The sequence below is a fragment of the Vombatus ursinus genome, unplaced genomic scaffold (assembly GCF_900497805.2).
Source record: "Vombatus ursinus unplaced genomic scaffold, bare-nosed wombat genome assembly UNPS02004437.1, whole genome shotgun sequence".
Classification (NCBI taxonomy): domain Eukaryota; kingdom Metazoa; phylum Chordata; class Mammalia; order Diprotodontia; family Vombatidae; genus Vombatus; species Vombatus ursinus.
Window position 1 is genome coordinate 629,189 of NW_020944215.1, and position 17,492 is coordinate 646,680.

Sequence of the window (17,492 nt, forward strand, 5' to 3'; positions counted from 1 at the left end):
GTGTGTGTGTGTGTGTGTGTGTGTGTGTGTGTGTGTGTATTGGGAAATGCCATCAGTCTAAGGGCCTGCAGGAGTGCTGGGTGGGGTAGGGTCTTCTGGGCATTTAGTTCCCTACCACCAGCTTATAGTAATAACAAAAATGAAAATACTAGCTCCTATTTCTGTAGCACATTATACTTGATAAAAAGTTTTCCCTAAGAGGTAATGAGTACAAATACTCACTATGCTCATTTCACAGATGAAGAAACAGAGTCTGAGAGAAGGGAAGTAACTTGCCCAGCATCACAAATCTATTAAGTATCAGAGGAGGACCTCCTGACTCTCACTCCAATTCTTTTTCAGTATAACAGGCTGTCATTCATAGCTCTCCAAATTTAGTGCCTACCCTTCCCCTCCATCTCCCAAAGAGCTGAGGAATTTCACCTATTTTCTAGCAAGCCAAGGAGGATTCACAGGAAACGCTTGTCCACTGTCTCTCCCTCCCCACCCACTTGGCCCATGGTCTTCCCCACACTTGGCTGTATCCTTGGCACAGCCCCAGTGGTAAGTTACCTTGGTCTGGGCTTCTATCACCAGGGCCACATCTTCAATACGGATCCCAAATTCTCCATCCTGGTAGTAACCGGGTTCTGAAGGCAGAGATAAACCAGTGGGATCATGTAGGGTGGTAGGCTTTAGGGGAAAGAGGGAGGGAGAGGCCCGAGATGCCAACAGGCTCAGGCTGGCCCTCTGGCCCTAGGAATGAGCATGACAGGATCATATCTTTAGAGATTTGCCTGTCCCTGCCTCCATTATTTAAAAGAATGAAACTGAGGCCCAGAGAAGACATTAAGTGACTGGCTTGGGTTTAAACCCAGCTCTTCTCTTTCCAAGTCCAGTGCTCTTTCCTCTATGCCCAGAGGGAAAACCAGGGAAGTGCCACTTGAACTCTGTCCCAAGGCCTAGGCTACCTGCCACAGGAATGTAGAAGGGGCCAAATTTAACCCAAGCACTCCCTCAGCAGGTAAGAAGTCGTTATAGGAACCAATTCCCCTCCTGTCCTTGTTGGTCTGGTTTTTCTAGCAACAATGTATGGCTGTGAGATTTGGACTAGAAGGATAGCTGAGCACCATGGAATCAACACTTTGGAACTGTGGCACCAGAGAAGACTTTTGAGTCCCTTGGATGGCAAAGAGGGCAGATCAGTCAATACTTAAAGGAATTCATTCAGTCTATTCACTAGAAGGTCAAATCGTGAAGCTGAAGCCTGGTGTGCCCACGTGACTGAACCACCACCACCACTACCACTGCTGAGACGCCCTTATAGTAACGGATTCCCCTCGTACTCAACTGATTTTGTCTTAATTACTCATATTATTGTCACATAATGAATTACAAAATTGATTAGAAGGGTGTTTCTTGCTGCTTGCCCCAGGGCCCAAACTGCTAATTACAATTCTGCCCACCACACTTGGGGAAGGACCATCCTCTACGCTCTCTACCTAGCTAGGGAGAGTTGTCCCATAGGCCATAGTTAGGGGAACTGGGAGCCATACCTATGGATGTGAACATGCCTTTGGTCATAGCAATGTTGTTGGATTGGAATCCCACTGGCCCTGGAAGGGGAAGAGAGACATCGTCACCAGGGTATCTTTGGGGGCCCAGAGTGGAGTTGGGAGCAATATGGGCGGCTCAGTGCTGGGAATGGCTGTTCCATGAGGGAGATGAGGGCTTGGTGATGGAGGGTGGAGGGGAGGCTCGGTAAAGAGATGACAGGCTCAGGGAAGGGGAGAGGAGGGAAGCACAGTGTTAGGGATGATGGCTCAGTGGCAGGATTAGGGGCCCAGTGAGGGCAACATGGGTTTAGTGAAGAAATGTTAGGCTAGTTGAAGGGGATGGGGGTTCAATGAAATGTGCCAGCCTAGGCCAAGGGGGTGGCAGCTCAGTGTCACGAATGGGGTCTCAGTGAAAGGATTAGGGGCCTGGTGGGGCAGATGAGGGCATCTGGTGGCCTGAGGCCTGGGAAGATTTCTCAGGAAGTCGGAGTTGGGAGGGCACTCACTCCCTTGCTGTCCCCAGGCCCAAGGATTCCTAGGACAAATGGGGCTAGGACTGAATAAGGAGGGTAGCTGGGGCACTGCCTGCTCACTGGCAGTTGAGAGGGCAAGACTAAGGGAGAGTTGTCCTGGGTGGGAAAAAGGTTGGGCATGTGGTACTGAGGGACCGATCAGGAACAGCAAACCATAGGCTCGTAGCTCAAGAGCAGGAAGGGGCCTTCAAGGCCATCTAGTCCGACCTCTTCATTTTGCAGATGAGGACACTGAGGGTCGGACAGATAAAGTAAGTTGCCCAAGGTCACACAAGCTAGGGCATGGCAGATCTAGCCCTCAGAGCTGCATCCTCCCACCCCAGGGAGCTTCCTGCCCTGCCAGGTCACCTACATTCATGCACGGAGAGGAAGTTGCCAATGCCATGTCCCGTGCCATGCCCGTAATTGAGACCAGCTTCCCACAGGGCTCTTCGGGCAAAGGCCTCCACTACTCGCCCTGGAAGAGAAATGGTACTGAGTGAGGGATGCCTGGATGTGGTTGCTGGCCAGGTGCCCTCTGGCCTTACCCACTTTGCTTCCTTGTTTCAAGGCCAACCTTCAAGCTGGTTTGGACTTATTGGAGAGAAGCAAACTAAGCAGGGGGCCAGAAGCACCAAGGATGGCAATACCATGGGGGAAGGACAAGGGGAGGGAGGGCAGTGGAGCCTAAGCTAATGCCTGGTATTCAAGGTTTGCCCTAGTTAGGCCTTTCTGGGCCTCTTCTCTCTTGCTCCAGCCAGGCTGGCCTCCTCACTCGCCCCTCTACCCGCCTCTACCCTTCTGCTACCCTCAGTTTGGCTCAGACTCTTCTCTCTCTCCCAGGCCTCCTACCTGGCCTTCCAGAACTAGCCGTCCCTCCCAGCTCCCTCCAGGAAGTCTTTTCTGACTGCTCTCGCCCACAAGATCAGCTCTCCATCCTCTGACTTTTGAAACAATTTAGCACTTATTACAAAGTGTTATTTTCTATATTCTCTCATTACTTGTAGGCTCCTAGATCTAGAACTGGCAGCAGCCTTGGAGGCCATTGCCCTCATTTTACAGAACAGGAGGCCCGAGGGGGAAGGTCATACAGGAGACAAGTGACAGAGCCCAGGTTTGAAGCTGGCTGGAGTCAGAGGCTGGAGCTGTTGCTTCCTGAATATGGGGTCCCAGTTTTGTTCTGTGATGTCTTTCAAGGCCTGGGTAATGGGACAGCAGGAAGCCTAGGCCCAAGGCCCCCAGGTGGGTGCCTAGAGGGGAAAGGGAGACCACAGGCCCATCTGGCTAACCTCTCAACTGTCCTGAGATGGAATCCCAAAGCTGTGTCGAGACCTACCTGATGTGGATGAAGGGAAGACAAGTCTAGACAGGTCGATGTTTCCCATCAGCACCCTGGTGTAGGCTTCCTGGAGGGGACAGGACTGGTCAGCACACAGATCGGTGGCAGAAGCGGGGCAATGGGACCTTGGAGTTGGGGGGCCCATAACAGCAGCAACCTGACTGTTAGCACACACTCATGGGGACAGAGGAGACTAACAGAAGTGGAAGGGCCCTTAGACATCATGGAGCCCAACCTCCTCATTTAATAGAGGAGGAAACTGAGTCCTGGAGAGGGAAAAGAACTTGCCCAAGATCATACAGCTAATAAGTGACAGATTCCAGATTTGAACCCAGGTGTCCTGAATCCCAGCCAAATGCTCTCTCCACAATCCTGTATACAGCCTCTCAGATCTGCCATTAGCTAACCATGGGAATCTGGATGGGTAGCTTGGCCTCTCTGGCCTCAGCTTCCTCATCTATTAAAACATTCAAATTACCTTAGATGGGAGACACTGGTTGCTCATGAATGCGGTAAGAACTCTGTCTTGGGAGGCCAGAGTCCTTGCTCAGCCCAGTAACTTGTTCTGTGATCTTGGGCAAATCCCTTCCCCTCCCTGAGCCTCAGTTTCTCCATCTGTAAAAGGAGGGAGTTGGACTAGATAATCTCTCAGGTAGGACCCTTGCAGCTTGGATGCTATGATTCTTTGTGACCTTGGACAAGTCCCTTCCCTTCTCTGGGTTTCAGCTTCCTGATCTGTAAAATGAGGAACTTGGGCTAAATGGTCTCGAGGTCCCTTCCAGCTTCAGATCCATATCTGCATTCCAAGACGCAGCTTCTTCTCCAATTAGAAAGGGGCCCTGAATGCCAGACTGAGAAGTTGGGATGTAATCTGATAGGCTGTGATTTCTACATCTATGTAAGTTTGTAGGGTATGATGGAAGGCTGGTGGCTCTAAGCCCCCAGAGAACAGATGTGACCAGAAAGTGCTTTGTGAGATATGATTTTAGATGATGGTGGGGGTAATGGGTGGGTCTTGCCTCTACCACTGAGATGCTGCTGTCCTCAATCAGGCCTTGACCCAGAGCCGGATGTTCATCTTCGTTTATTCTTGTGATAGGGACTTCCATGGCAGGCCCCTCTTATATCACCTTAGATCCCTTCTCTTCTGAGGCTCTGTATAGCTCAGTAGACCAAATCCCAGCTCCTCATTCTGGCATTCATGATCTGACCCCACCATACTAATCCAATATGAGTTCCCATGACTCCCCTATGTGACCTCTCCTCTCCAGGTGGTCTCCTCAGTTTTCTGCCTCTGTATCTTTGGCTTATATCATTCTGGGCCACTAGAGTCTCCCAGTCTTCCCATCCTTCCATCCAAAACTCACCTATTCTCCAAAGTCCTTATAAAATTCCACTGTCTTCAGGAAGCTTTCCAGGATCACTACACCCCACACTGGTGTTGTCTTTCTCTGTATTCCTACAGAACTTAAGGATCTGAGGGGCAGCTAGGTGGCAAAGTGGATAGAACATGGGCCCTGGAGTCAGGAGGACCTGAGTTCAAATCCCGCCTCAGACACATGACACTTACCAGCTGTGTGACCCTGGACAAGTCACTTAACCCCAATTGCCTCAAAAAAAAAAAAAAAAAAGAACTTAAGGATCTGGACCACACAGCCGTGTGACTGAGCTCAGTCTGTCTTTGTTCCACGGGTGACTATCATAGCCTTTTTCATCTAGAGTTGGAAGGGATCTCAGAGACCATTTCATACAACCTCTTCATTTTACAGAGAAGGAAACTGAGGCCTAGGGAAGGGAAAGGACTTGCCCAAGATCATGCAGCTGCAGAACCCCAGTGCTCCTTCCCCTGTACCACAGTGCTTCTTTCTTGTAGAGAATGAGGTGGAATTAATACCCAAAGTTCGACAAGTAGCGGGATCGATGTATGTGTGTATGCATGCATTGTGTATATGTGCACATACGCATGTGTATCTATGTGTGCATATGCACGTTTGTGGATGCATGCATGTGTAGGCATGTGCATACATGTGTGCATGTATATGTATGCATGTGCATGTATCTATGGTGTGTGCATGTGTGTGTGGTATGTACATTGTATGCATGTGTATATGTGTGCGCGCACATGTATGTGCATGTGGTGTGTGTGTGTGTGTGTGTGTGTGTGTATGTGTGTAGGGTGACCTGAAACTTTACTCGATTTCCAAACTTTGACTAGCCTCTGACCTACTGCCACATGGGCACACTTGGCTGGGAGGAAGAAGGGCTCAGAATACAGGGCATGGGGGGTAAGGGTTCAGTGGCTAGGGACTGAAATCTTGACCTTAGGGCACTCATCAGGCTTTATGTGGATCACATGATTGATGGGGTTTCCTCAAGATCACCCATTTGCTGTAGAGCAGTGCCAGATAGGAGGAATGTGGGTGGTGACCACCCCATCATCTTCAAAAGCAGCTATGTTGGCCCCAGCCAGACTGTGGGGGACTTTAAATGGTATGCTGAGGAACTGGCATTTTACCTAGGGGTGATGAGGACCTACTGATGGTACCGTAGGAAGGTCACTTTGGCAACTGTGTGGAGGATGGGTTGGAGAGGGGGGAGCCTGAGTCAGTCAGCATCTTATAACAATAGCCCAGGGGAGCAGTGATGAGGGATGGGCCCAGGGTGGCGGCTGTGTGAGCGGCAAGAAGGGAACAGATGGGAAAGATGTAGAATCAACGAGACCTAGAAAATGATGGGAAATGGAGGAGGAGGCATGGTGTTGGTTGGGAGCAGAGAGTATGGGTAGGGGGAAAGGGGCTGAAATGCTTGGATCTGCTTTGTACCTTTTGGAATGAAGGAGGGATTCCCCAGTGGACTGTCCTGGTGATGTCTGTTGTTCCATCCCTGCAGGAAAAGGAAAAACCCTTTGGTCACATTCCAGCCTGAGCTTTGTGGCACTGCGAGCCCATGAGGGTGAAGGAGCATGGTCTAGTCATGGACCTCCGTTGCCTGGAGGGGCTCGGCCCACCTCCCTTGGCTGAAAATGGAGAACTAGGTGAGGAGAGAGTGGAGAGGTCAAGATTAGCCATCATCACGTATGACCTTGTACCGATATGGGGTGGAGGGTAGGCTTGCTTGATATAATTGATAAAGAGAAGAGGGAGTGGACTTGTGATTTCGCTGGAATAGGGATATTCCTAGATGAAGAAATTCCCTGTAGCAATGCAGGTCAGCACCTTTGCAATTTTGACTCTTAAAGAATTGTACTGAGAAGTACCATGACTCACACAGGGCCAGATAGCCAGACCATGCTCCAGAATAACTGGCTGGGAGATGAATTGTTATAAGTTGAGTCTTGTTCGAAATTCAACAAAGTCATCAAATGTCAGAATTGGAAGGACTTTTAGAACATAAAATGGCAGACCTGGAAGGGACCTTAGAGATCATTTAGTCTGATACCTTTATTATTTTACAGAGGAGGAGAATGAGGCCTGGAAAGGTCAAGTGACTTGCCCAAAGCTACACAGCTAGTAAGTGGAAGAGCCAGGTTTCCTGATCGCCAATCCAATGGACTGTACTATCTCTATTTGACTCGATTTGTAGCTATGAACAAAGGGCATCAGGACAAATTCCTCAGTTCTGGGAGCTCTGCCTGCCCTATTCCTCCCTTGCAGGAGTTTAGGATCCCTAGGTTCTCAGGAATCAGGTCACGGGGGTGGGAGGAGCTTTCATTTTGATGAAGGCAAGAAGAGGAAGAGAGATGACCATGAACCAACCTCGCCTCTCCCTGAATTGAGTAAGCCTGAAACTCCAACCAGCCCCTCTCACTCATCACTCCCACAGCTTCCTTTCCCTTTCACTAGAACGCTTTCCATGATTTCAACACTCATTGATGGATGGATGTGGTCACTTCATCTCTCTGGGGCCAAATCATGGTCTTGCTTGTAGGCTCTGCTTAGGGGCCACCTAAGGGGCCATGGAGTTCACCCCTAGCAACCCAGCAACCAATGTCCTTTCCCTTCTCCCATTTCCCTGATTTCCCCTTGGCCTTGGTCAAGCTTGCTCCCCTCGGCCCTCCTCAATTCATACTTATTTGGGCAAATGCGCTATCCCTCCTACTAAAAGGCTAGCTCTTTCCTGTGTATTTTTCTCTCTCCTCAATCTTTATTTTTTATTCTTCTTTTTCATCATGTGCTTGACAAACAGCAGAGATAACATTTCCACATAGGAAGAACAGAAAAAAAGAATTATATATGACACTATGAATTTGTTATTTAAGCATTTGGGGTTTTAAAAACTGTATATTCATTTGAACACAACAGTGGCAACACTAGCCTGCTTTTCTATGCCCCCTTCTGAACTTTCTTCTGCTCTGTTCTATGTATTGTAAGAATGTTTTGTTGATGATCTTTTCTTTCTTTGGCATCGCTACTCCTTAAATCTCTGCCATGACCAGAAAGTTTGTAGGCGCCTAAATCTAGAGGTAGAATGGAGCTCAGAGGCCGTGTAGCCTCCTCATTTTACATTTCAGGAAACTGAGGCCCAAGGAGGGGAAGGGACTTTCCCAAGGTCACATTGGTAGTAAGTCTCAGAGGAGAGATTTGAACACAGGTCCCCTGACTCCAAAGGCAACAAGGTGGCACAGTGAATAGAGTGCCAGCCCTGGAATCAGGAGAACCTGAGTTCAAATGTGGCCTCAGACACTTACTAGCTGTGTGACCATGGACAAGTCACTTAACCCCATTTGCCTCAGTTTCCTAATCTGTAAAATGAGCTGGTAAAGGAAATGGCAAACCCCTCCAGTATCTTTGCCAAGAAAAAGTCAGACATGACTGAAAAGCAACTGGACAATAACAATTTCTGGCTCCAGAGCTAGGGTGTTTTCCACTGTACTTAATCATGCTGCTTCCGTATTTACTTATATGCCTATATGTTGTCTCTCCTCCCCAACAGAATGTAAGCTCCTTAAGGACGGGGCTGTTTTGTTCTTTGTACTTCTTTCCCCAGCACCTGGCACATAGTAGGTGCTTTATAAATATTGTTGAATCGATATGACTTCTGCAGTTGTCCATGCTGGCAAACTATGGCCTGAGGTGGAAGGCTTGGATTTGGAACAGATCTGGAACAAGTCTGCCTTTGAAGACTTTCAAAGAAATCCAGGTTCGAAAGCATTCTAGACTTGGAGGCAGGTAGACCTGGGCTCAAATCCTTGCTTGGATACTTACTGTGACCTTGAGGCAAGTAATTGAACCTCTGGTGACTCTTATTTTCTCATTTATAAATAGGGATGAGGGTAATAATTCCCCACCTTATGAGACTGATGTGGGAAAAGGCACCTTAAGGAGCTAGGCAGGGGTTAATACTTTTTTTGTGTTCTGGACCCCCTTCAGCAGCCTGGGAAAGCCTTTGGATCCCCTTCTCAGAATCATGCTTTTAAAAGCACAAAATAAGATATACAGGATTATAAAGGAAACCCACTTATGTTGAAATGTAGCTAACAAAATATTTAAATAACAAGTGGAGTCTATTATTATTATTATTATTACTTTCGATCATTTAAGAGCCAACAAAGTGTGCCTTAGCAGAAAAGTCGATCCAACAAATGAATTCCAAATGAGGAGTCACCTGCAGGAGCACAGTCGTTATTTATGTATGAACAGGCACCTCTAAGACCCTTGGAAGCTGGCTGGTCGCTGCCCAGGAGGCAGAGGGGTTCAACATGTCCCTAGCAAACCTCTTTTCAGAAACAGTACAAAAGGAAGCAGGAGCCCATCTCCCATTGGAATCATTCCTCATAATTAGCCAAGAAAATTGTAATTGCTTGGATGGCTTTTTAGTTACAGAGAGTCATAGGACATCTGAGCTGGAACATGGACCTCCGATAGGTGAGTTTTTGCCTTATTTTGTCTGGACTCAGACTTCCCCCACCTCCCTATCATTTCTACACCATTCTGCCTCACAGGTTTATAGGGTCCCGCCTTAGATTTCTAGCTCCCTTTTATGGGTTGGCTTCCCCCATTAAAATATAAGCTTCTTGAAGGCAAGGACCCAACACTTAGCTTGACACATGGTAAGTACTTAATAACTTCTCTATCTACTGATCTATTATCTCTGTCTGTCTGTCTGTCTGTCTGTCTGTCTATCTATCTATCTATCATCTTTCTATCAATACATCATCTAGGACTTTAGAATGGAGAATTTCAGAGCTGGGATGGGGGTGGTGTTTTAGAACCGAGAATGCCAGAGTTGAGAGGTACCTTTGCCTTCAACCAGCATTCACTTTGAGCCAGGCACAATGCAGTCACTTGAGGGGTACAGATACAAAATTGAAACAATCCCTGCCCTCAAGAAGCTTAAGATCTACATGGGGGAGACGTCTAGAGTGTATACCTATCAATAAATACCAGGTAATTGGAACAAGGAGAGACTACTGACAACAAAGAGGATCAGAGAAGGCTTCATGGACTGTCTGGGAGTCAGACTGAGAAGTGGAAGTAAGGATAGATGATTCTTGGCAGTGACAGAGAGGAGAGCTATAGGATGAGAGTTTGAGGGGATGGCTGGGTCAACTGAGGGGGGTTTTTATCTGCTTTTATTTTTATTTTTTGAGGCAGAGGGAGATATGACTACATTTGTAAGTATTAAGGAGGGAGCCAGTATAGAGGACAAGATTGAAAGATGACAGAGAGGGGGCAGCTAGGTGGCGCAGTAGATAGAGCACTGGCCCTGGATTCAGGAGTACCTGAGTTCAAATGCGGCCTCAGACACATAACACTTACTAGCTGGGTGACCCTAGGCAAGTCACTTAACCCCCATTGCCTAGCCAAAAAAAAGAAAGATGACAGAGAGAGGGGTAAATTCTTGATGGGGCTGAAAGGAGGTGCTACATTAGAACACAGAGTCATAGAATGTTAGGAGGGCTCTTAAAACAGAGAATGTTCAACATGACAAAACAGGAAAATGATAAATATTGGAGAAGATGTGGGAAAACTGGAACACTAATTCATTGTTGGTGGAGTTGTGAAATGATCCAACCATTTTGGAGAGCAATTTGGAACTATGTCCAAAGGGCTATAAAAATGTGCATACCCTTTGACTCAGCAATAGTACTTCTAGGGCTATATCCCAAAGAGAGCATACAAATAGGAAAAGGACCCACATGTACAAAAATATTTATAGCAGCTCTTTTTGTGGTGGCCAAGAATTGGAAATTGAGGGAATGCCCATCAATTGGGGAACAGCTGAACAAGTTGTGGTATATGAATGTAATGGAATACTACTGTGCTATAAGAAATGATGAGCAGGCAGACTTCAGAAAAACCTGGAAAGACTTGTATGGATTGATGCTGAGTGAAGTGAGCAGAACCAGGAGAATGTTGTACATAGTAATAGCCACGTTGTGCAATGACTAATGTTGATAGACTCAGCCCTTCTCAGCAATGCAAGGATCTAAGACATCTCCAAAGGTCTCATGATGGAAAATGCTATCCACATCCAAAGAAAGAACTATGGAGTCTGAATGCAGATGGAAGCAGAGTATTTGCTCTTTTTTTCTTCTGTTTTGTTTTGTTTCCTCTTTCTGGTGGTTCCTCCTATTGGTTCTAATTCTTCCTTACAACATCATTAATGTGAAAATATGTTTAATAGGAATATATATGAATAGCCCATATCAGATTGTGCACCATTTTAGGGAGGGAGGGGAGAGGAAGAGGTATAAAATTTTAAAAGTCAAAAGCCTATGGAAGTGATTGTTGATAAATCAAAATAAATTAATAAAAAAACCCCAGAGAATGTTAGAGCTGGAAAAGACCATAGAGACCATTTAATCTAATACACTCATTTTACAAATGGGGAAACTGAGATCCAGGGAAGGCAAGTGACCTTTGTATACAATACATTTTACTTTGCATCATCTCATGCAAGTCTTTCCAGGTTTTTCTGAGAGCATCCTGCTCATGATTTCTTAAAGTACAATAGTATTCCATCATAATCACATACCACAACTTGTTCAGCCATTCCCAAATGATGGGCATCCCCTCAATTTCTAATCCTTTGCCCTCAAAAAAGAGCTGCTATAAATATTTTTGTATGTATAGTTCCTTTTCCTTTTTGTTTTTTTTTTATCTCTTTTGGAATACAGATCTAGTAGTGGTGTTACTAGGTCAAAGGGTATGCATGACTTTATAGCCCTTTGGGCATAGTTCCAAATTGCTCTACAGAATGGTTGAATCAGTTCACAACTCCAACAGTGCATTAATGTCTCATTTTTCCCATATCCCCTCCAACATTTGTCATTTACCCTTTCTGTCCTATTAACCAATCTAATAGGTATGAGGTAGTACCTCAGAATTGTTTTTATTTGCATTTCTCCAATGAATAGTGAGTTAGAATATTTTTTCATATGGCTATAGGTAGCTTTGGTTACTTCATCTGAAAACTGATCATATCTTTTGATCATTTATCAATTGGGAAATGGCTCTTATTTTTATAAATTTGACTTAGTTCTCTATATATTTGAGAAATGAGGCCTTTATCAGAAAAACTTACTTCAAAATTTTTTTCACAGTCACTACTGCTAAGTGTATTTCCCTCCATTCTACCCCCCCCCCCATTTATTCTATTGTCTCTCTTCTTTCACACTGTCCCTCCTCAAAAGTGTTTGGCTTCTGACTACCGCCTCCCCTAATCCCAGGTCATTTTTCTTTTGGACTAGATCCAGGATTTCATTAATGTAAGGAACTCCCACTGGGGAAACTCCCTCTACCAATGCATATTGACAAGTGTTCAGCAACTTACAGAGATTTGCTCCAAGTCATGCAGTGAATCAGTGGCAAAGCTAGGACTAGAACCCAGGACCCCAATGCCCTGGCTAGGGCTCTCTCCACTATTGTAGGAGTTCTTAATCTTGTCCATGGATAGATTTCTGGGGTCTTAGGGACTTAGATGGAGAAAAGACTATATCTTTATTTCAATATAATTTGTTTTCCTTTGTGGTCCTGGGTATTTTATTTTATCATTTAAAAACATTATTCTGAACAGGGGGGTCCACAGACTGCCAGAGGGATTTTTGGTACACAAAAATGTTAAGACGCCCTGCACTACTCCCAGTTGCATCTTGGTAAGTCTGTTTTGTACCAGATGCTCCCTGAAGGCAGGGAGTGGAGTAGTAGGATTCTCTTGAGTCCCTCCACATGTCTGAGGCAATGGAGAAAGGAAGAGAGAGCACCTACATGAGCTAGACAGACCTGAGTAGGGGGAAATGACTCACCAATATTGCCCTCCAGAATCCAGCAGATACATTTCATCTTGGGACAGGGTGCGGTGGTTCTCCTTGGTTGGACTGAAAAGGAAAAGGGGACCTAGTGAAAGAGCAATTTAAACCTGTTCTCCTGCCCCTTCTTCATGTAGCCCCAGGATTGCACTATCTATCCAAGGCTGGACTTACGCATAGAAAGACTACATGGCCACTCATGTGATATGAAGATTGCAGAAAAGAATCCTTTGGGTGGAGCCAAGATGGCAGATTAGGGGCAGCCATCCAGCTAAGCTCTCTCCCAATGTTCCTCTCCAAACAACTTTAAAACAACACCTCAAATCAAATGTTGGAGTGGCATAGCCAACAAAAGGTCAGGGGGAGACATTTTTCTGGCCTAAGAAAACTTAAGAGATCAGCAGGAGAAGTCTGTGACACTGGGGTGGAGGCCTGTCCAGAGCCCCACACATGTGGTGGTAGCAAAAGCAGCCACCACAGCAGCAGCAGCTTTGGGAGCTCTTGGCCCAGAGATGAGAAGGGGTTGGACAGCTGGTCAGGAAGAGGTTATAGGGGACCCTTTTCTGGCACTGGGTATATCTGATGCTGATTGGCCCTTTTGCTCATATGTAGTTCTGGGTTGTAGTTCCAGAGCAGACAGGAATGCTAGAGATCAGGCACAAGGGAACAGGGGGCCTGGTTGCAGTTCTGAAGCAAAGAATAGTGCTAGCACCTGTGGCTACAGGGGACCAGGAGTCCTTCCTGGGTTAAGACCAGAGCACAGACCAGGAAAGCAATGACCATACATCTCTCAGGATCACACCACTTTGGAAGCACCAAAAACTTATAGACATCCAGAACTAGCTGCGAAAACAGCAGCATGAAAAAGCCTGAAACTTGGGACAGTTCTTCCCCACCCCCAGGTGAGTAGAACCCATCTTTAACATAAAATTCAAAATCAAGAAATAGGCTGGAAAAATGAGCTAATCACAAAAAAGAACTTGACAATAAAAAGCTACTACAGTGGCAGGGAAGACCAAGACATAAACTCAGAAGACAACAGTGTGAAGGCTACAACCAAAGCCTCAAAGAAAAATGTGAATTGGTCCCAAACCCAACAAGAATTCCTGGAGGCGTTAAAGAAAGAGATAAGAGTAGTAGAGAAAAAATTGGGGGAAAATGAGAGTGATGCAAGAAACTGATGAAAAGAGAATTAACAACTTGGTAAAAGAGGCACAAAAAATACTGAAGAAAAGAACACCTTAAAAAGCAGAATTGACTTAATGGTAGAAGAAGCACAAAAATTCACTGAAGAAAAGAACTCTTTAAAAAGCAGAACTGACCAAATGGAAAAAGAAGTACAGGTAGTTTTTAGAAGAAGAAATCAAAGATAGTTATAGTCATGTGAAAAAAAATGCCCTAAATCACTAATGATTAGAGAAATGTGAATTAAAACAGCTCTGAGATACCACCTCACATCTATCAGAAATGACAATTGCTGGAGGGGATGAGAGAAAAATAGGGACATTAATGAATCATTGGTGAAGTAATGAACTGGTCCAACCATTCTGGAGAACAATTCGGAACTAGGCCCAAAGGGCTATAAAACTGTGTATACCCTTTGACCTAGAATTACAATGACTGGGTCTGTATCTCAAGGAGATCAAAGAAAAAAGAAAAGGACCAATTTGTACTAAAATATTTATAGCAGCTCTTTATGTGGTGGCAAAGAATTGGGAATTGAGGGGATGCCCATGAATTGGGGAATGGCTGAACAAGTTGTGGTATATGATTGTGATGGAATACTTCTATGCTGTAAGAAGTGATGAGGAAGGTGGTTTCAGAAAAACATGGCAAGACCTATATGAAATGAAGCAAAGTGAAGTGAAAAGAACCATGAAATCATTGTGCACAGGAACAGCAATGTTGTAATGATGATTAACTGTGAAAGACTTGGCTACTTTGATCAATACAATGATCTAAGACAATTCCAGAGGACTCATGAGGAAAAAATGCTATCCACTTCCAGAGAGAAAACTGATGAACTCTGAGTGAAAATTGAAGTATAATTTTATCATTTTTTTTGCTTTTAAAAAAAATGTAACTAATATGGAAATGTTTTTCATGGTTCCACATGTATAATTGATATCATATTGCTTGCCTTTTCAGTGGGTGGGGGAGGGGATGGAGGGAGGAAGAGAATTGGGAACTCAAAATTTAAGAAAAGAATGTTAAAAATAAATAAATAATGAATTACAATGTAAAAAAAAAAGAAAGGACTCCCTTCTGTTCCCCCCAACCCCATCTTCACCTCCCTGTAATTCCTTGCCTTTGGGGTAAAAGCATCGTCCCTTTAAAATACATGTATGCTAGCTGAAAAGAGGAGGAAAGGAGGAAGAGTTAGTCCTTTACGAATAACCTAGTCTGAATTAGTCAACCACATTAGCTGGCTGTCAACCAATAGAGCAGGGCCCTGAAAGAACAAGACACAAGACATATCCACTAGTCTTGATGAAGGAAAGGAAAAGGAAAGGAGATAGAGCCATAGGATGAGGTAAGGGGAAGGACCTTAGGACTTCTCTAGTCCAATCTCCTCATTCTACAGATTGGGAAAATGTAGTTGGGCGAAATGACTTGTCCAAAGTCACACAGATAAAGTAGAGAACATGCAATGTGAGGTCTGGAAGAGAACTTATGGGTCGCCTAGTCTAACCCCATCATTTGTTTTTTAGCAGGAAAGTGACTTAGCCAAGAAGGTTAGGCAGAGTCAGTACAGAGCTAGGGCCAGAACCCAGGACTTAGGACTCCTAACACTGCCTCCCCTAGGAGATCAAAGGTTGAATGGGAGGGCTATGGAGTGTGTATGTATGTGGGGAGGGGTGTTGCATAGGGATCTCCAAATTTGATCCTTGTCATCACTTGATTTAGGGCTGACCTGACTGGGGGCAAAGGCCGGGGGGCATCCAAAAACCTCCTCCAGAATGAGAACACTAGTAGAGGAAGCTTGTCTCCTGGCAAGGGAGGGACTTGCTTGACCCAACTCCAGGCCAGGCCTTGGAGGGTGAGTGGGAAGACTCCAACCAACGTCCCCTTCCCCCATGGTCCAGCACAAGTCCAGCCAAGTTGGAATGCCTGGGCTTGGTGACGGACTGTGGGTGTCAGGAACCCCCACTATCCCTGGACTAGCCTGGCTATGGGCAGAGAGACTCATCACCAGATTGGCTGAAGGGGTGTGTGGGAATTTTTCTGCCTTAATAACTCATGTAGACTATCCTCTAAGGTGGGCATGAGCTAGGATGTGTCTCTGCAGAGGGAGAATTCCCCTCCTTCCCCTGCCCCGACTAGGTCATGGGTACAGTGGAGTACAGATGAGCAGTGATGGGAGCAATGAATTGGGAGTCAGGGCTGGTTCAACTACTTAGCGTGAGGTCAGAGGATTTAAATTTGATGGGGACCGTAGAACAGAAATTCACAACTGGGAGGGCCCTTAGAACCGAATCAAAGCCGGGAAGGACTTTAGAACAGAGAATCTCAGAAGGGAGAGGATTCCCAGAACGCAGAACATAGAATGCCAGAGCTTGAAGGGAACTTGTTCTAAGCTTGGAGCTTAGAACAGAGATCAGAGAACAGAAAATGTTGGGGTCAGGAGGCACCTTAAAGATCATGTCGTTGACCTCTCATTTTACAGGAAACTGAGGGGGGGTGGGGTCGTCAAAGGTCACGCCGGGTAGTAAGCAGCAGAGCTAGGTTCTCTGCTTCCAGATTACTGGCTACGTGACCTTGGGCAAGGCACTGACCTACTTTGAGTCACAGTGAGTCCATCTATAAAATGGAAGAGCCACGCTAGGTCAGGCGTGAGGTCCCTTCCAGCTTTCACATTCTTGGTTGCTGGGATTCCCTGGCTGTGTTTATGTGATGTTGTGAGCCATCTGGTCAGCCTGGCCCAAGAATTCCGCCAAGCGTACAGATGTTTGGTCTAGAAAGGTGCCAAACATCTGGCTTGCCTACCCCCTTGGATGTACTCTTGTTCAGCTCAGGCTGGACTAACGGGAAACTTTGGTGGACTCTTTCCACATCAGCTCTCCCACAGGTTACCCAACAGAAAGAAACAACAGGAAAGAAAAGATTCAGCCTCACTCGGGAGCCATCTCCCCCTCCCCCAACCTCTCAGCGCTGCGGCTATCGCACAGCTCCAGCCCAAACTGCCACCTCATGGCTCCCCCCCACGGAGAGATTCCTAAGTGTCTGCCCAGCCCACAGTGCGCAGGGCCCCTGAGTTCTAATGGACAACTCAGCCTCAAGGCTGGTGGCCTCTTAGGTCATTCCACACTCATACCTGTAGTGAGCCAAGGCAGCATTCAGGCCGCTGGCTGAGATGGTTTCAAAACTGGGCCCTGCTGAGAATTCTTCTTCTCTGGATTGAATAAGAAGAGAGTGGGTCTGGGGCTTGACTGGAAGAGGTGGGGGGTGGGGGTGTAGGGGCCAGGATCAGGAAGTCTGAGGGGCCAGAATGAGGGCTCAAATGAGCTGCTATCTAGGGCAGGATTGGATTCTCAAGACTCTTGACCAGACTTAGCCCTGATGGGGAAAAAAGCCATGGATTTGAAATCAGAAACCCCAGGGTCCAAATCCCAGCTCTGCTGCTGGCCCAACTAATGTGACCTTGGGCAAATCATTTAACCACTCTTGAGACTTGGTTTCCCTGCTTAGAAAATCAATAATCAATCCCCAAGCATTTAGTAAATGCCTACTCTGTGCCTGGCCTTGTGCTAGGCCCTGGGGACGCCAGAGACAAAAACAAAACAATCCCTGCCCTCGGGAAGCTTTTTTCTCTCTGTGGACCCTGTGACTGTCTGACACTGGACCTTTCCAGCTTA

The 17,492-nt window shown here is 46.1% G+C and overlaps 1 protein-coding gene across 1 annotated transcript in view; it reads right to left on the reverse strand.

Annotated features, from left to right (window-relative positions):
- The window catches only part of XPNPEP2 (X-prolyl aminopeptidase 2), a 46,719-nt gene that overhangs the window by 1,657 nt on the left and 27,570 nt on the right, over nt 1-17,492 (reverse strand). The window contains exons 13-19 of the mRNA XM_027836173.1: nt 16,952-17,029; nt 12,634-12,705; nt 6,209-6,269; nt 3,384-3,453; nt 2,421-2,525; nt 1,536-1,595; nt 553-629 (exon numbers count right to left, since the gene is read on the reverse strand). Coding sequence (XP_027691974.1) covers nt 553-629; nt 1,536-1,595; nt 2,421-2,525; nt 3,384-3,453; nt 6,209-6,269; nt 12,634-12,705; nt 16,952-17,029 — 523 coding nt within the window. The remainder of the gene's footprint in view (nt 1-552; nt 630-1,535; nt 1,596-2,420; nt 2,526-3,383; nt 3,454-6,208; nt 6,270-12,633; nt 12,706-16,951; nt 17,030-17,492) is intronic.